At 30.3% G+C, this 18,918-nt stretch overlaps 5 protein-coding genes across 6 annotated transcripts in view; 2 read left to right on the forward strand and 3 right to left on the reverse strand.

Moving 5' to 3' along the window:
• The window catches only part of LOC105621061 (esterase FE4), a 5,813-nt gene extending 4,318 nt beyond the window's left edge, over positions 1-1,495 (reverse strand). Inside the window, exon 1 of the mRNA XM_012202569.1 lies at positions 1,292-1,495. Coding sequence (XP_012057959.1) covers positions 1,292-1,495 — 204 coding nt within the window. The remainder of the gene's footprint in view (positions 1-1,291) is intronic.
• A 2,485-nt stretch (positions 1,496-3,980) lies between these two features.
• LOC105621594 (melanotransferrin) lies at positions 3,981-8,389 on the reverse strand. Of its 2 annotated transcripts, XM_012203165.1 has the most exons (11): positions 8,326-8,389; positions 7,421-7,833; positions 7,216-7,333; positions 6,692-6,871; positions 6,399-6,614; positions 6,162-6,323; positions 5,953-6,065; positions 5,712-5,876; positions 5,295-5,383; positions 4,870-5,210; positions 3,981-4,621 (listed from the first exon to the last, which is right to left on the reverse strand). In XM_012203165.1, exons 1-11 carry the CDS (start codon positions 8,387-8,389, stop codon positions 3,981-3,983), a joined length of 2,502 nt encoding a protein of 833 aa, XP_012058555.1. The 2 variants fall into 2 exon arrangements, with proteins under 2 accessions (XP_012058555.1, XP_012058488.1); XM_012203098.1 differs by having other exon boundaries at positions 5,953-6,323; positions 6,363-6,614.
• Positions 8,390-10,047: 1,658 nt separating this feature from the next.
• On the forward strand, positions 10,048-11,521 carry LOC105621491 (beta-1,4-galactosyltransferase 7). The gene is made up of 5 exons (XM_012202997.1): positions 10,048-10,150; positions 10,232-10,443; positions 10,520-10,743; positions 10,934-11,080; positions 11,227-11,521. Exons 1-5 carry the CDS (start codon positions 10,048-10,050, stop codon positions 11,519-11,521), a joined length of 981 nt encoding a protein of 326 aa, XP_012058387.1.
• A 421-nt stretch (positions 11,522-11,942) lies between these two features.
• LOC105621385 (alpha-2-macroglobulin receptor-associated protein) lies at positions 11,943-13,902 on the reverse strand. Its single transcript, XM_012202890.1, has 7 exons — positions 13,693-13,902; positions 13,308-13,449; positions 13,062-13,232; positions 12,865-12,972; positions 12,666-12,777; positions 12,326-12,482; positions 11,943-12,146 (listed from the first exon to the last, which is right to left on the reverse strand). The coding sequence occupies exons 1-7, from the start codon at positions 13,900-13,902 to the stop codon at positions 11,943-11,945; spliced, it is 1,104 nt and encodes a 367-aa protein (XP_012058280.1).
• Positions 13,903-14,250: 348 nt separating this feature from the next.
• Positions 14,251-18,870, forward strand: LOC105621281 (X-ray repair cross-complementing protein 5-like). The gene is made up of 13 exons (XM_012202779.1): positions 14,251-14,268; positions 14,516-14,626; positions 15,089-15,312; positions 15,384-15,509; positions 15,649-15,727; positions 15,909-16,046; positions 16,148-16,331; positions 16,408-16,541; positions 17,184-17,327; positions 17,385-17,527; positions 18,045-18,290; positions 18,380-18,521; positions 18,626-18,870. The coding sequence occupies exons 1-13, from the start codon at positions 14,251-14,253 to the stop codon at positions 18,635-18,637; spliced, it is 1,701 nt and encodes a 566-aa protein (XP_012058169.1). The 3' UTR covers positions 18,638-18,870.
• Positions 18,871-18,918: the final 48 nt, after the last annotated feature.

Consider the following 18,918-nt stretch of genomic DNA (forward strand, 5'->3'; position numbering starts at 1 on the left):
TAATATTATATATATATATATATATATACTATATATATATATATATATATATATATATATATATATATATGGACATATAATTATATATAATTGTATATAAAATATGTCAATTTTGTATCTAATTATACATAATTTTATATAATTATGTATAATTATATGTAATTATATATGAAATATTTTTTCTGGGAAGTTGACCAGCATCAAATTGGATTTCTGAAGTGTGTGAGAAGTGTATTGAAATCATGCAAAATGTTTTATGAAAGCATTTTGCTAAAGAGCTTCTAGAAATTATTGAAGCATACAGAAAAGCGTATCCGAAGTGCTTCATTCATGGTTTGTGAAACATTTAGGAAACAATAATAAAAATGAATTATTGAAACAGAATAGAATGTTACATATCTGCTTTAAGCGGCGCCTATAATGAGATTTTAAGGCGTAAAACTTAAGCTTTAAGCACTAAGCCATAAAAAATTGACCGATAGTAGAGTATTCTCCTCACATTCGATTGATCAATTTCTTACGGCTAAGAATTTAAAGCTTAAGTTTTACCTTAAAATCTCATTGTAGACCCCACTTTACAGAGCATTCGGAAAATATGTATAAATATTCGAAAGAGCAAATAATCAATGGAAAGTAAGTGATTCTAAAGCTCAGTTTCACTGATATAAGATTAACTTTTAATCTCGGTTTAACTTATACTGTTACACTTCTTATGTCTGTTTTTACCAACGTAGAATAATTAACTTTAAATTTAATTTAACTTATTTTTTATCTTTTATTTTAGATTTAAGAATTAGAAAAAGACAAATACTTTGTCTACAACTTTGCTTTAAGAGATAAGCCGTAGGCTGTAAGAAATTGACCAATTACAATCGATTATTTTTCTTAATAAAAGAAGGTAAAAAAATAAATTAAACCGAGATTAAAGTTAAACTATATTACTAGAAATGGACATTATGTTTTTATAAATAGTTTAAATTTAATCTTGGTTAGAATTATAAAAAGACGAAGAGTTAGTTGAACTAAGATTAAAATTAAATTACAACGGTAAAAACGGGCATTAAATTAGAAAAAGATAAATAGAGAGTAAATTGAACTAAGATTAAAATTAATCTTGGTGTGTATTACATTTCAATTTTTATTTTCGCTATAATAGAAGATCATTAGAAGTAATAACCACAATTACTGAAAAGTCATGACATAGTCGAAAAAAAAATAACATGGATAACAAAACGCAATTATAATTAATAATGTTACTTCGCAACCCTGTAGACAATATCTGATGCTTTACTTGGAAACGTTGCTGTCCAGTCGGCGGTTCGGCGTATCTCACACCGCGGAAAGAATAGATTTTTTTGCCTAATCTGGAGATGATCATGGAACCGCGAATTCTTCCAATTGGAGCGGTGACTTCATGTTCTTCGCCGGTGAGATTGTCATCGGCGAGCACGACAGCGACGCACGCAGCGAAGAGGATAACGAACAAGCACTTCATGATATTTCTGCAGAGGAAGACAGTTTGGACTGTCCGAGTTTAATGCAAGTAGGAAACTTACGCACGTGAAACCGGTTAAGCACGTTAAGTGCCGCACCAGCGAGCACTAAAAACATCTCAAGGGCACTACGAGGACTTTTATATATCCAATCGCAAGGAGGAAGACGCGCGCGCTTAATCGCAATTGTTTTTCTGGGAAACTTGACTCTATCATACGATATATTTCCCACAAACAGCGTACGTGAGATCATGCACGGTTTTGTAATTCAAATATGCACGCGCATGGGATTTTGAACCAAAACGAAGTGAGAATTAATGTGATTATCCGTAACGAAATGATCGTAAGAGAGGTCGCAGATAAATCAGCGACTTACAAAAATCATCTTTACATTTATCTCCAACGGTCACAGTTCGCAACATCATCAGTTTTTCTTTTTGGCATATATTTTTCAAATGACATAAATGATAATTGCGAACTGTGTTGAATATTAATGTAAGTTATTATATTTTCCTCAACATGAGGAAATATATAACGAGGAATATATAACGAGTCTTACAGGAAAGATATTACATATCTACAATTCAATCTTACTACAGGAAAGAGATGCACGAAATCACTTTATTGTATTAGCTTTTCCTTTCTCATATTTTCTTTTACATTTTCTTTTACAAGAACAGAAAAATTTTTATTTAATTTCCTTAAAAAATGCAGAAGCTCAAAAATAATTATATTTTTTAATTTTTTAAATATTATTTATATATAGATATTTTTCCTGTCTTTTGAATTCTGTTGAGTTATTTGAAACTGGAGTAATCATACTGAGAAATTATTTAAATCAATATATTATAACTAAACTATTTCTTTTTTAATTCTTTTAAGTTTTTGCTTTTGTCTTCCATACGATAAGTTTTTTTTTAGTTACATGACCGTAATTTAAATCGAAATTCGCAGCATAGTCATTCAGATCGCTATGAGCCTGTCTCTTTGGTTTAGCAAGTTCACGCAATCGCTTGGGACAACATCTGTTATTGCTAGCAACGATACGAGCGTAAGTATCTAGAAGAAATGCCTTCTTGTCAAATTGATGAAATGGAACTTGCTTGCTGTCCACTAATTTATGGACTCGGTGTTTACCTGAAAATTTGGAACTTATACAGTTAACAATTAGAAAAAATCATAGATATGAATAAAAAAATGATAACTCTATAGTATATTATATTTACTTCATATATGTGTGGATTTATTATTAGATAGAAATGAAAATTATTTACAATCAATTATACAAGATTTCACCTGTTATGGCATTAGTATATTTTGTAGATGAAGATGAAGTATGAGATGTCGATGTTAAGTTAGAATCTAATTTTTGCTTTTGTTGACTGGATTGATTCAGATTGTCGAATATTTGGCGAGCATTAGTTACCTGAATGTATATATTTTAATGTATTATATTACTACATTTTTGATCTTAGAAGAATACTACTTGAGGCCTATCGAGTTGCGTGTTAATTCCTTTTCCCAAATTTTCGTGTTTAAACGTATTTGTTGGTCGAGTATCACTATTCATATCGCTTTATCCTGCACTGTTTTCTTGCAAAAACAATCTGTTTTCGGATTAATAAGAGAACTTTAATATTCAGCGTCGAGATTTTTATTAAAATTACATTATTCGAATTATTAGAAGCGGATTAAGAATCGTGTTAACTTTAGAAATTTTGATCCAAACTTAAGATTTGTGTGAATTTTTGACAGCCAAAGCAATGATCTCTTTTCCCGTTCGTTATTCAATTGTAATTTCAATCTTTTCTGTTATCGCGCATCATTCAGCATTCTACTTCCGATGTTTCGCCATTTGAGAAACAAGCAATACTTTTCATAAAGTTTGGATTTATATGTAAACAAGTTCTATTTCATTTCACATCCTCCGTTGATTTTTCTACTCGAGATTATTACTTTACTGAGTAACGCATGGAATAATATAAAAATACATGGGAAACCTTATAAAGATTTATTACTACAAAAAATATTAGTGGACGGTATAAAATGTACTTACATACAAGTATAGCAAATTATTTTAAATACAATAATCTCTAAAATTACTAAATCGATAAGTTGCTTGTATTTGGACGCAAAGGCAGCGCTTAGAGATATTGCTTCATTGGACGGATGCAAAGGCAGCAGTTATGTTTACATTTATATATTCAGAAGACTCCGTCTTTCAGTCATTTGTACTTTTATAAAAATATACGTGTAAAATATGTATAAAACAATATTTGAATAATATTTAGAATATATCTTTGAAAATATTAGCGATATGTAGCAGCATTAAAATATACTAGATTGCTAATTATAATATACACATGCTGTACCAATTGATAAAATGTGCTATATCAGATTCATTTGTCATCTCTATTTTTTGATCTCGATGAATTCTCGTTCGAGTATTCATGTACAAACACAATCTATAAATTGCGGACATTATACTTATCTACCAAATACGAAAGTGAACGCAATCATAATTATTGTAGCGAACAACGAGTAACTTATCGCTGACGCACCTGCATTACAATCTACGATTCTCCTGGCTCTCATAAAATCTGGCCCGAGATATGTGCTGTATTCCCGCTTGTTTGGCGGGATTACCACCAACTGCTGAGTGGCATCTTGAAAAATGAGATCGCTGTAAGGTGGTCGGCTATAATACATGCTGAAACTGAATTCATCCGGTTCCTTTCGGCCGTAGAACTGTTGTGCATATATAAATAGATTGATATATGCGTTGATCTGCATCTGATTATAGCCGTAATAACCACCGCGTGTAACTATAGCATTGGCAGCGACTTTGCCTAGATTACAATTCATATAATCTGTTGTTGGGCGACGCGTACCATCTGGGCAAAGCAATTCAAAGTCTTTTGTGAAGGTGTTGCGTGCCCAAAATTCTTTACGCTTGCCATCGGTGTTCTCTGCGACCGTCGTATGCTTCACGAAGGACACGTCACCACCTCCCTCTACCAGACATCTAAAAGCACCTGTATAACCAAAGTAATCTTCGGAAGCATCTCTTCGGCAATATCGGTAGCTCACCCCGTGGCATAAGTCACACATGTTATCGTAAGGCACACCTACAAACAATAAATAACTAATTAATCAAATATTAGATAAGAAAAGTTTATAGACGCAATTGTTATATATGAAAGAATTTGCTACTTTTATCAATTTATTTTATTTTATTCTATTAATTTTCAAATTGCAAGCTTAGAACAAAAACCAATTTTCTTCATTTAGAATTTTTAATTAAAAGTTTTTTTTGCTAAAATTTTTTGATATATTAGAATTTTTATTTTGATATGTTAGAATTTTTTTCAGTTACCTATATTATATTCAGTACTAAGTGCGCCTGGCACGCAGGATTTGCTAAAGTATTCCGCAGCTGCACGCACGGAATCGCAACCGTATCCTCTGATCCACTTGTTAGAAATGAGATACGCCAACGGATAAACCCATCCTGCAGCCATGTTGATTCCAGTGTGACAAGTGTTCTTATTTTTTAGATATGTCAGATCTGTATTGTCGTCCTCCTCTTTCGCAACGGCGACAACGTAATAGTCCGGTGTACCCAGATTGTACACTTCAGATATAAATGGAATCAGTTCGAATTGCAATCCAGCAGTGTAGACATCACTGGCATCTAATACAGCTACATCGGCAATTCTACCATAAAAAAAATAAAACTATTACGCCCGTAATTTCATTTCAGAATATACATACATTAAATGCAATATATTTTTCACGTACCCGCTTTTTATCGATTGCATACAATTTATTTGACTATGACCTTTGTGACAAATTAATTCTGGTTTCAATAACTGGGCTTTTAAGGCGATCTACAAACATAGTAAGGATAATTAAATTAATTAAATAAAAGAAGCGCCACTTACAATGTCTAAAGACAGATATTGGAATAATACATCTATATCTAATTTAAATAGATTTCATGTGAGACTATATGACAATATGACTATACGCTGATTATTTTTTAGAGTTGCAATCAAATTGAAAAAATAATCCCTCTAAATTTTATGCTACTAACATTTTAAAATCTGTAAAATATTTATTGCGAAAAATATTAAGGACATTAAAATTAAAAATGTTTAAATGATATTTGAAATAATGTAAATTGTGATATTTTAAGTTATATAATCTAAACTGTACCTTCATTTTTATGCATTTTTCCATTTCTGGCTCGGATGTAACGCAAAGTGTCATCCGATTTACGGGACAATGACGTACTCCTAATATATGTTCTAAAGATTGTCCTAAATACCCTGTGTATGTTTGATCTTTTTCGGGCAATTGTACAAAATCACGAGAGGAATCCTAGAAAAATGTATTATAAATAAATTTTAAATAAACGAATAACAAACAAAAAAAACATGAGAATATTAAGACTTACAGAGAATATTAAATTATGCTGCAATCCGTATCTAGGTGCCGATTCATATAATTCAAACATTTCTATCGGTTGCACATTCGCTGGTTCAGTATTTTCTCCTTCTCTGTTATAATAATTGAATGTGTCATTGAATGCAGGCTTCTCCCATGAATTCAATCCTCCATCTACTCCTCCTCTTCCGTCATTGCCAAACCTTCGGTCGTATCTACTACGATTCCAATGATCTGTGCCATATTCATTCGGATTTCTAAATCCGCCTCTATTATAGTCACCTTCATCAAATCTGTTGTAACCCGGACGATTTTCAAAATCTCTCTGATTGCTATCGTAACCCGGACGATTCTCGAAATCTTTTTGATTATTGTCGTAACCTGGACGATTTTCAAAATCTCTCTGATTGCTGTCGTAACCCGGACGATTCATGAAATTTTCCTGATCGCCGAAACGATTAAAGTTCGTTGTGCCATTTTTATTCTTGTGCAATATTCGAGCAGTCTTTTCCAAAAATCGTTGATACCTTCGACGAGTCTCAAAGTTCGTCGCCGAAGATGTGACTATCGCGCGAGACGGTACGATACCCCAATTACAAGTACTGTAATCATCTACGGACTTGCGAATACCGCTTGTGCATAGCAGTTCGAATTGTTCTTTCTTCACGGAACCTAAAATAATGAGAATTATAAAATGAATATTTTGTCGATTTTTATTTTCTGAAAATTTCACTTATAGAGCTGCATACTGAAGTCGAATGTCGTTGAAGTCATCTCGTCTACAGTCGTGTGCACCAAAAAGGCAATTTCACCTGCTTCAACCAAGCAGCGGAAAGCACCCTCATATCCTGAGTAAGGATCTTTGTTTGTACATTTGCCGCCGGGTATTTCTCCGATGCATAGGCTACACAAGTGATCAGAATTATCACCTGCAATTGAATCCCTAGATTACTTAATTGCAGAATGAAAATGCATTTATATTTTAAACCTATTCTTTATCACTTCATTAGACTGCATTAATCTCAGTTTAACTTGCTATTTACCTTTTTCCAGTTTTAAGAATTAGAAAAAGATAAAGAGTAAAATAAATCAAGAATAAAGTTAATCTACACTGATAAAAACGAAACTTTATTTCACTTTCACCAAACTTCACACACACACATATATTCACATATATGTACATATATTAATTGATTATATTTTTAATTTTTTAAGTATGAATGTATACTAATTCAATTACAAAGAACAGATTCTGGTTTTATGTTAAACTTACCAATCGGATTGTTTTTATCAATTAATGAGTTTACTGCACAACTAGGCCCAAAGAATTTAATCGTTGATTTTACATGATTATTACAATCAATAACTTCCATTCCTCCTTTCTTCATAAGCTGAAAAAATACATTTTATTATATATAAGTGTGTTAAAAATTTTTACATTTAGATACTTTACGTCATAATTTATAAATTTTACTCACACTATTAATGGGAATAACCCAACCTGCTAATGTTCCGACACCAGCAAAACAGCCCTTCTTGCCTCTAAGATCATACAAAGACTGTACATCAGGGAGAGAGCCTTTTTTAATCACTGCGACAGCATATTGATAATTTACGCCACTTTCATATATTTCTTGCATTATTGGTACAAGACTGTGATATCGTCCAGCTATAAAGACCTCTCCTGCATCTAATGTTGTTATCTGAGCTTGCTCGCGGTCCAGCATGGACATACATTCTTCTTTGTTGAAAGCTTGCTTGCATTGCACCGAAAAATAATCATAACCAAAAGAGCCTCTTTCACGATCAATCGCCCTGGAGAAGGCCTGACATTTATTCTGCTCGCCTTCGGAAACTGTACACCACGTAAGTGTGTTGTTGATGTTTTGGCCTATCAGTTAATACATATAATAATTATAATTAATACAGTAACAAGCAGTTAATATATGACAGCTCATTCTACATTTCAACATTCTATAGATCTGTTCTTTGTAGCTGAACTAGTATATACTTTAAAATAGATATATAAATACTTAAAGTTTGATAAAATAAAATAAAAAATTTTTCAGTGCAGTCCAGTGCAAAAAACAGATCTCAGGTACTTCCTATATTATAAATAAAGTTGGATTGCAAGTTAGTGCAAGTATCGTAATGAAACAAAAGACAATCAGATTGAAGATATGTTAATTTGATATATATATATATCCATAATCTATATAAGCATGATTATTTTAGATATATATATATATATATAAGCATGATTATTTTAGAGGTAAATATTCGTAATTTGCGCATTGCGAAGTGTATGAGCGTGATACTGCGTACCACGATACGATCGATTACTTTAGATGAACTTAACATTCGTCTAAAAAAAATACATTACCGTAAATTTGATGTAACTCTAAACAGCACAGGAACAGTAATAACATGTAATAGTGGAGCCACATCTTTTGCTTAAGCGAATCAATCACACACGGACAACACCCTTGACATGACTACTCCGCCGAATCGTAACGAACTACACCCAACCCTACAACGCGGTGACGTAATCCATTCATTGAAGAAGGATAAAATGAACGATTCGATGCTATGGGTTTGTTCGTTTTAACTGCGCTCGCTTTGCATTTGTAGATAGAGCGTATTTTTCTCTAGTACACATTTGAAATGTAAAGAAGATAAAGGAAGGAGAAACATATTGTAAAAAAACAATGAAAGCTACAGCTTAAAAAATAAATTTGTTTCTTGCAGATTTATCATGTTACACTTTCTGCACTTAAAGTGGAATAAAAGAAAGAAAGGAGAAAGAGGACAAGTATAAAAAACAATCTAATCGTAAAATTTATTCTTTTACGATTGAACTTTTTTTTGCACTTAAAATAATAAAAATTAGAATTTTGAAAAGTATAATTACAGTGAAAAAAAAAAAAGTACAAAAAACTTAACAAAAGAACAAATCTTGAATTTTCCTTTTTGTCTAATTTTTTTAAGAGAAAGAAAGAAGAAATATAAATATCATAAAAAATTCAATAAGATCAAATCTAATATTTATTATTTGCAAAATTCTTATTATGTATTCTTGTACTTTTTATATTTTTATCCTTTTTTATATACTTTCGTACTTAAAATTTTTGCATTTAAAATGAAATAGAGAATTATCTAAATTAGAGAAGAATAGGAAAGCTATAAAGTATAAAAGCTTCTATAAATAACAAATCTTTTCGTTTTTCCTTTTCCAATTTTATATCTATCTCATTTTAAGTGCAGGAAATACGATATGGCATAACGAACAGACCCTCTCAATGGAATTTCAGAAAATCCGGAATTCCGGAAAATCGCGGAATATGCACGAGCATCAACGAACATGTTGGAATATGCGATTCGGCGCAAAGTGATAGCGAGCATTGTGATCTGTCAAGATTGCGAGACTGTCAAGTTGCGGTGGCGAATTTCTCCTACAAAAATAACATGAACGACCAGAACGATTGAGAAAGACGTAGATTCGAGCTGCGATTACTGCGAGCAGCACTAGAGTATGACTAGAGAAGTCGACGATGCACGAGTCGCATACGCGAGTCGGATCATTACGTGATGCTCGCAAGTTCACGAGAGACGTGTGCACTTTGCACGAACACGACGTTCGCAGAACAATTTTGTCGTACGAACTATAGTGTAACTGAAAGACACTTCGTACTCCGATGAAGAAGCAGTGAGCAGACAGATCGTCGTGCACGAACTCGATCGAAAGAGAGAGATTTGCGATGTCGATGGCCTTTTAAAGACATGCCGCTTCTCATGAAGTACTTCACAACAATTCTATGTCAGAATATTCATTTGATTATCAATTGCATTATTAATCATCACTATAAAAGTAATTTTAAGAATAACATTGTGAATTATATTGTTTTTGGGTTCGCTTTTTTCCGCTACGATTGAGCACTTAAAATTTTCTAATAATAATTCTTCTTTTTGAAGAAAACTTCTCTTTTCCAAGAAGATATGTCACTAATAGATATCAGAACATTAAAGCAGTATTTTTTTGTCAATTAATTATTAATATCTGCAATCTATATTTTATATGAGATAATTTCTGCTAACATTATTTAGCATGGACAATATTTGGAAAAGCACAAGATTTAAATATATCTTTGCTTGCATCTTGATCACCTTCGTCACATCATGTATAATTAGCATATCTCCCATCAGTATCGGTTAGTTATTGACATATTGAAAAATTTATCACAATATATTGTGATAAAATGGTTTTTTTAACTATGATTTTATTATTTCAGATGAGTGCAAGTGTGAAGCAAATGCTCAACCAAATAAACATCTCAAGCAAATAACTGATGAGATCAATGGACGTAAAAAGAAAGCTGAACATCAATTGGCCATACTAGTGCCATTTAGGGATCGCTTTGAAGAATTATTAATATTCGTACCATATATGCAAAAATTCCTAGACAAACAAAATATAGATTATCATATATTTATATTAAATCAGGTATTGTAGTTCTAAAATCTTGTTAGTAATTAGAATACTACTTGAATATATATCTCATATTTATTTTTTTTTCCAGGTGGACAGATATAGATTCAATCGAGCGTCCCTTATAAACATAGGCTTTCTCGAAACAGAGAAAGCGTTTGATTATATTGCAATGCACGATGTAGATTTATTGCCTATGAATGATCAGTTATCGTATGCATATCCAAGTACAGGACCTCATCATATATCGTCACCAAACTTACATCCCCGATATCATTATTTTACCTTTATTGGTGGTATATTACTTATTAAAAGGTTTGTTTAAAATTGTAATAATAAACAGTGATATAAGTTATATTTAGATCGCTAGAATAAATAAATAAAATAAATAAAGAAGTGCCAAATACAGTTGAAGCTGGAGCTTAGTAATAATAATAATAAATGTGAAATTAAATCACAAAGAGATAATACATTATTTATTATTGTTGAATATGCATTTTTGCAGGGAACATTTTATACAAGTAAATGGGATGTCCAACAAATATTGGGGATGGGGTCTCGAAGATGACGAGTTTTATGTTAGATTGAAAGAGGCTGGCTTGAGCGTCAGTCGTCCACAGAATATATCAACAGGAACGCATAATACATTTAGGTGAGATTCATTTTAATGAAATTTTGTTAATTTCTGTAAGATATTATATTCGTCATAAGATATTAAATAAAACTAGATATAAGTTAACACTTATCGTTGTCTGCAACACTGCTTTATCAAGTGTTAATATGAAATATGTATTACAGGCATATACACGATAGAAATCATAGAAAGAGAGATATGACGAAGTGTTATAATCAGCGAGAGATTACTAGGAAAAGAGACCGACAAACTGGCTTGAATAATGTCTCATATAAAATATTGGATACAATGAAGATGACTATATCAGATACTTCCCTAACAGTTATTAATATCTCTCTTCTGTGCGACAAATCAAGCACACCTTGGTGTGAATGTGAAAAACTAGTCGGATCGAAGGATCAAGGGAAATCGAAAGAGAAAAAGAAAACTAATAATAATAAACTCGCAACTGGATTGTAATTATAATCTTACAATTAGTAATTTAATTGTTGAAGATGTTATAAATGTACTCAAAAACAATCTTCACATTCTTCCATTTTTTTATGTACTCGACTTAGATAAAAATAAAATAGTTCCCTACAATTTGTTCTCATACATTGTTTATATAGAAAATTCTATTTATAAATTATTTATATATATATATATTAAATACTTTATATAAATTTATTAAAGAGTTTCGTTAGAAAATCATCAAAATTATTTAGTAAAAATTGTTACTAAGAATGTAAATTGACAAATTATTTGAATATAAACATTTCCATAGATAATTATTTTACTATTTATTTCATGATTATCTATTTCTGCTTTATATATAGTAATTAGATTGCATGTATTTTGACATTTTTTTAAATAATGATTAATAACTTCTTATATAATTTCTTTATAATTCCGTATGCTTCTGCATGATTTTAGTTTCTAGATCCATATGAAGTTTTTGTACAGTTCTAATATGTTTCTTTATGTGTTGTTCTGTAGTTGAATTTTCTAAATCATGAAGTTGTTTTTTCTGTGCTGCTTCCAAAGCTTCTTCTGCATGTAAATGTCGCAGTTTAAGTAACCTTGATTCATAGTGTAAAAGTTCCTCCTATGCAATATATATTCATTTTGATGTAAATATAATCGAAATGCATTCAATTAATCTAAATTATGAAAATTTTGATAATAGCTTTCTTAACATTTATCATTTAACATCTATAATTATAGCTTATAATTATTCTTACAGATATGTATGAAAAAATGAGATTAAATTATAGTTATTATTACCTTTAAAGATGCTAATTCTTCAGGAGAGAATTTTGCTTCCAGTGCAGTCTTCCATAATCCTTGTACTTTAGGTTCTATAAATTCTTTATAATTTGGTCCCTTTGCGGTGAGTCTGTCTAAACGATCAATTCCGTTTCTCAGCTCCAAATGTTTTTCTCTAAATAAAAAAAGAAATTATTTTAAAGTTTATTTAACATCTTGCTTTGATTCGTAGCCTTTATCATTTAATTTGTTTTAAAATTTTGAGTTCTAAATATATTGATTTTTATTTTTAAAAATAGAATCAATCGAAAAACTAGTTCATACACATACATATATCTTTTATAACATATGATAGTACCGAAGTAAATCTGCCTTCTCTATTTGACTTATTTTCTGATCTGGTACATTGTTTAATAATTCCTCCTGTTCTTCCAACTCGTTCCAGCTTTCTGATTTAAGATGTAAGATATCTAAAAATATTAGTCGATATATATAAATATAAAATATAAAAATAACATTTAAAACCATATATATATGAACGTAAAAGACTAACTAACTTTCCGACTTCTTTGAATCTTTAAATTCTTCTTTCAATAAACTTATGTATTCGTCTACTTTTTCTTGATGATGTTGAAACTCTTGTTTTAAAGTCTCAAGCTCCTCATCTAAAATAAAAATCGAATTATAATTTTAAATTAAATTTTCTTATAAGATACTTCTATTGATGTAATATCAGTAATTTAAAAAAACATACCGGTAAAACCAGCCATTTCAGCTTTAGCCCATAATTTGTTCAGTCTTATATCATTAAATACATCCTTTGCAACATAATTGCTACCATCATTTAGCGCTTTATGCGTTTTAAGTAACTTTGGATCTTCAGTATCAGCAAAATGTTCCAATAGATCATATGTGCTCATTATTCCTTTGACAAAAAGTTACAGAAAATTAAGATTTAGTAAAACAATAGAGATAAAAGTAAATGGATGATAAAAGTTACCGATGAGCTTTTGTCTTAGACGTGCTTCTTCCAAGCCATCAGAATCCTTTCCTGCAAACCTGAAATGCTTGTATGCAATTTCTTCTTTGTCATGAATCTTTAGATCGCTGAAGATGGATTGCAGCTTGCTATCAGTTAGACGCTAAAATAAATATTCACATGTAAAATTAGAAAATAAAGAGAGTACAAATATAAAAAAATCTATACTCTAAATCTATACTTCTTTGGAATAGAATTTCACTCTAAAGAGTGAAAATTTAGCCTTGAAAAAAAATGATTCAATTTTCAGTCTTAAAAAGTCATCAGATTTACTTTAAATTTTAGAAAGTATATTTACTTATTTATTATATTTTTAATTGTATTCTATGTGCAATCCATTACTCACATTTTTGGCCTTAACCCAAAGCACATTCAATTTTGCCATCCTGAATGGCAAATCCAAATCTCTGAGAGACGTTGGGAACTGTGAGGAATCTACATATTTATCCTTATTTGCCTCAGCGGAGTATTTGTGGTATTTATTCTCCCCTATACTGGTATGAACTGACAGACCCAGATTTATTAAAAGAATGAATTTTGCATTCAAAAAGACCATTTTTGTGTTTTATTCATAAACGATTGCACGAGCCACGTGATACACGATTCACAAATGATACAAACAAGTGCAAAGTTGCAAACGTGTCAAACGAAATTGACACTGACGTACTTATAAGCATGTAGCCGTGTACCAGAAAGAAGTCGCGTTCAAATCAGTTTAGATGACACGTAAGTTAGGTTATGTTCGCTTTTGAGGTTTGATTTGGAAATATTGATTGGAGATTTGAATGAAGCTGCCCGCGTCTGATACGTTGAACATAAGTTTCAGGAATTAAAGAGTTTATTCTCATTCACGGAAACCCCGAATGTCTGCAAGTGTCTTCTAGTGTCTTCGATAACGCAAAAAATGCCGCCAAAATTAAAGGTTGTAGTTTAATATTTTTTATATTTGTTAAAGAATCTAACAAACACACTTCTGCTCGATAAGATGATGATTTAAAATTATACACTAGAATATAGCGCAGAGTGTAAAATATATGTGTTTTTAAGGCATTTTTGTTTAATAAAATTGTATTATAAATTGTATTAATAATTGTATGATAAATTATACAATTATATATTGACATTACATTTATTTGAATTGTCAAACATTTTGTCTTTCATGTCAATAGGAGAGTATAACTTTTGTGATGAATGTTGGAATCGTCCAACCTGGGACACAAAGTAATTTGCAACTGTTGGACAAAGAGAAGTTTATTCTTAAACATATTATTCAAAAAAAGGTATGCTTCTTTTTGCCATAGTTTTAAAAGATGTTTCCATTCAATAACACAAATATTCTATCTTTCTTGACATTCAGTGAGAAACAATAGTGAATTCGGTTGTTGCATTATACACTGAATTAATTATACACCAAGTTATTTACATTAAAAAACTACTTTATATAAAAATCTAAATGCAGTGGCGTAATATCTTAACAATGAAATATAGTATATGTCTATTTTGTTAAATAATATGTGATAATATCATTATATTGGATATTCAAAATGTTTATGTGTTTCTATATTTAACTTTGTTAATTTCATATATAATCACTTTTAATATCCATTTAATCTAAATGTAATGCAAGTGACCAAATTTACTAAAAGATAGAACAACACTTGTACTAACTTGTGTTACCAAATGAAAAATATCCTCTAATCACTCGCATTTAAGTTTCTGTTAATTATGAGCATACTGTGCAGATATTTCTACGTCCTAAGGATGAAATGGGAGTGATATTGATGGGCTCAGATAGTAGTACAAGCGACAGTATTACAGGATTAGATAATGCACAGGAATTATGTAACATGCAAATTGGAAATTGGAATTTGATAAAAAGCATCGAGAAACTGCAACCCACAAATCAGATTTGTTCTTGGATGGATGCAATTTATGCTGCAGTCGAATATATTAAACACGAATGCGTGTAAGTATATTTAAATACAGCGTAATGTTAAATTTTAATTAATATATATTATATTTACTTTCTTATTGCAGAGATAAATGTGAGAGGAAAATAATCCTATTGTCTTCTTTCACCGAAGAGGAAAATGTTGTTGATGTATTTCAGGCAGAGGATATAATAGAAATACTAAATTCAGAAGCAATTTCACTCATAGCAATGTATTGACTATACTGTATACAGCATTATTTTAATTATATTGTTAATATTAGTAATAGTAATAACAGAAGTTTAGATTAATGTTATGCATGAAGTTAGAATAAAAATATAAAGTAGAACAAAAAATTTGATTTGTTATAGTGGAGAAAGAGCATTACATGATATAGATGAAGATTCTCAAACACCCAGTGAAGCACTACTTATGAATGTTCTACAACAGGTAATTTAGACAAATGTATGGTCATTAAATTACAATAGATTATAAATTTTGCATCTAATTATATAGAATGTAATAATGATCTGATAAATATATATATATGTATGTTTATTATATTATATTACTATATTTGATATATATGCATATATATATGCGTATATATATATATATATTTTTTTTACAGATTAATGGTCAGTATCTCACATTTGATCATGCTATGTCAGATGTGCGCTTCTACAAACGGCCATCTACGAAACCGCTTCTATGGCGTTGTCTGATGGAATTGGGCGAATTATGCATACCGATCGCTGGAATTTCTAAAGTAAAGTTCTAATATATATAAAACAGTTATTATATCTCTTTTGCGTATATATATATATATATATATATATATTATTTTTACTATATTATTTACTTTATAAGATGCCGAGTGAAGTGAAATTACCGGAAATGGTATTGATGGGTAAGACAAGTACGTCCAATACACCCGATAAAGAAGTACCAATTAAGAATGTTGTACAATGGATGGATAACAATAAGACCATTCACACAGAAGAAGATATTATCCGTGGTTATGTGTACGGTGGCAAGGCTATTCCTGTTTCGGGTAACTCTTATTAATTTTATAATAAAAATGTTCTATATATAAGTTCTGATGGCTCATGTGTACATGCCAATTATAGATGAAGCTAAAAAAGCCATGACTCCCAAAAACAATGAAAAAAGTTATAAGATCCACGGTTTTACAAAGAGAGAAAATATTCCTATGGAATATTGGCTGTCGGATGGTTCTTACGTTATTATACCTGCTAACGAGGTAGTAGAGTTCTCCTATTATGTATAAGATGTTCAAAAAAGATGATACCAAACTTTGAGAATATGTAGTACTCGTGAAAACAAACTGAAAAGTCTTAATAAGCAGAACTCTAAAAACTATTTATTTCCGAATTATAAAACAAAAAATAAATTTAATTATATAATAACAACAGATATTCAATGTGCTCTCCGTTCATTTCAATACATCGGTACGTCTTTTCTTTTTGAAGAATCTTTTTGAAGAACATGGTTAAAGATTCTAGATTTATCTCAGATTTGTTGACAACAATATAATTTTTTATGTGTCAAAACTAGATACTGTTAATGATACGTGGGTGAATTGACATTGACTGAATAGAGAATTGAAAAATTATCAACGAGCAATGAGCTTAGAAGCTCGTGAAGGATAAGGTGGTTGTGTAAATACACGTTTATATACTCGAAATGAATGGATTATTTATTACAACAGAAAATACTTTATAACTTGGAAATAAATAATTTTGGAGTATTGTTTAAAATTTTTCGGTTTGTTTTCACGAGTACATATTCCTAAAATTTGGTACCACCTTTTTCGAACTCTCTATATAATGACTGTAAAGTTCAATGATGTAACAGTAAAAATGAATAAAAAATTCTTTTACAGGCAGCGAGTGCGCCATTTTATAGTCTAGTGCAAGCCATGGTTAACAAAAATGTTGTCGCGATAGTAGAGAAGATTTATAGAGCAAATACCGAAGCTAACATGGTGGCATTATTTCCAAGTGTTGACATAGAGAATGAACCATGGGTAAGAATATTCTTTCTATTGTTTCTCATTTTGCTAATCAGATAATTTTTATAACAGTGTCTTATTGAGATCGGTTTGCCATTTGAGCGAGATTATGGAGCAATAGCGCAGAAACCATTGAAAGGCGTGATGAATCAACTGTCGCAGGAGCAGGATAACGCAATAGATGATCTGTTAAAATCCTTAGAATTACCTGATGCGTAAGTATATATAGCATAAATATAAATATGATATATAATGTACATAACATAAATATAAAATATCCCTACTGAAACATTTTCTTATATTATTTTTCATAATATTCTTAAGAATTTGTAATATTTTGTGAAAATTTCTAAAAAAATTTATTATTTAAAATTTATTAATTAAAATTTTTTCAAATTTTATGTTTTCTTTAGAAATTATAGAATGAGAAATCTTAAAAATCTTAGAATATTTCATAATTTATATATATGAAGAATTATAGAAAAAAGATATGTATGTATGTAGACTTCCCAGAACACCTCAGAAAATTATTTTAATTCGTATAAATGATTTTAGAAATTTTCTAAAAAATTGTAAAATTATACAGAAAGACTGAAAAATTCTAAAAAGTTATATAAAGAATTCTAAAAAAAAAAATTTATCGAGGATATCCAATAAATTAGGAAGAACAATGTTATATTTTTTGCAATATTTATACAATATTGTTAATTGTCTATTGAATTTTTATATCAGTGTCGATGATGATACAATCAGTAGTAGTGAGAAATATTTACCGGGATATATGCCGGATCCTGGAACGCAACACATGTGGGATGTATTAACAGTTCGTGCGCTTAATCCAGATAAACCGTTGCCGCCTATCGCCGACGATCTATTGAATCTTTTAGAGCAACCTGAATTCATAAAAGCAAAATGCAAACCAGTGACCGAAAGAATCAAAAACTTGTTTTTCTTAGAAAAAAAGAAGCCGCTTAGGAAGTGAGCATATTCATTCAAATCAAACTAAAAAATTTTCCCGAAATGGATTTAACACTAAAATTATCGATTTGATAAATGTACATTTTTAGGCGTAAAACACAAGAGGACGATAATAAACAATCTGATGCTAATGATGATGCGCCTATGACATTTAAAGAAGAGCAAAGAGATACTGGCAACAATGATGTAGACGATATCTCTGATTTGTGCAGTTTCAATTTTGATGATATTGTAAGTACATAAACTCTCATATTATGTAAATGCTTTATAAAATTTTGGATATATGATTTTTTTATATGCAACAAACTTCTTTAAAGAGACAAATATTCTTACAGGCTGATATATAGGAAACTGCTGGCAGTAATTATTTTGGCAATTACGTTACAATACTATACTTCTTGGATCATATCTTGATTCACATTATAATCAACGATTTAGAAACCAGAAACCATTTAATAATATATTTTTGAAATACATATTGAATTAAATTAATTGCGATGCGTTTTAGATTTAATAAACAATAAAAGGATGCAATATTAATATTGCAGTGAGAAATATATAGAATTTTTTTTTTCTAGAATTGTTCTTATTCTTCAGTATATTTTCTCCAATCAAAAGTAACGATGAT

This window comes from Atta cephalotes, assembly GCF_000143395.1.
Source record: "Atta cephalotes unplaced genomic scaffold scaffold00001, whole genome shotgun sequence".
In the NCBI taxonomy this organism is placed as follows: Eukaryota; Metazoa; Arthropoda; class Insecta; order Hymenoptera; family Formicidae; genus Atta; species Atta cephalotes.

What these genes read in the sequence shown, in the direction of transcription:
- LOC105621385 (XM_012202890.1), bottom strand. Translation starts at nt 13,902, where the DNA reads ATGGTCTTTTTGAATGCAAAATTCATTCTTTTAATAAATCTGGGTCTG. An exon ending in TTTGGGTTAAGGCCAAAAAT is followed by an intron (nt 13,450 to 13,692) that starts GTGAGTAATGGA and finishes TATTTATTTTAG; the next exon opens with CGTCTAACTGATAGCAAGCT. An exon ending in TCTAAGACAAAAGCTCATCG is followed by an intron (nt 13,233 to 13,307) that starts GTAACTTTTATC and finishes TTTTTGTCAAAG; the next exon opens with GAATAATGAGCACATATGAT.
- LOC105621594 (XM_012203098.1), bottom strand. Translation starts at nt 8,389, where the DNA reads ATGTGGCTCCACTATTACATGTTATTACTGTTCCTGTGCTGTTTAGAG. An exon ending in AGAGTTACATCAAATTTACG is followed by an intron (nt 7,834 to 8,325) that starts GTAATGTATTTT and finishes ATTAACTGATAG; the next exon opens with GCCAAAACATCAACAACACA. An exon ending in TAGTACTGAATATAATATAG is followed by an intron (nt 4,622 to 4,869) that starts GTAACTGAAAAA and finishes TATTGTTTGTAG; the next exon opens with GTGTGCCTTACGATAACATG.
- LOC105621491 (XM_012202997.1), top strand. Translation starts at nt 10,048, where the DNA reads ATGGACAATATTTGGAAAAGCACAAGATTTAAATATATCTTTGCTTGC. An exon ending in CATATCTCCCATCAGTATCG is followed by an intron (nt 10,151 to 10,231) that starts GTTAGTTATTGA and finishes TTATTATTTCAG; the next exon opens with ATGAGTGCAAGTGTGAAGCA. An exon ending in GGTATATTACTTATTAAAAG is followed by an intron (nt 10,744 to 10,933) that starts GTTTGTTTAAAA and finishes GCATTTTTGCAG; the next exon opens with GGAACATTTTATACAAGTAA.
- LOC105621281 (XM_012202779.1), top strand. An exon ending in AACATATTATTCAAAAAAAG is followed by an intron (nt 14,627 to 15,088) that starts GTATGCTTCTTT and finishes CATACTGTGCAG; the next exon opens with ATATTTCTACGTCCTAAGGA. An exon ending in GCAATTTCACTCATAGCAAT is followed by an intron (nt 15,510 to 15,648) that starts GTATTGACTATA and finishes GATTTGTTATAG; the next exon opens with TGGAGAAAGAGCATTACATG.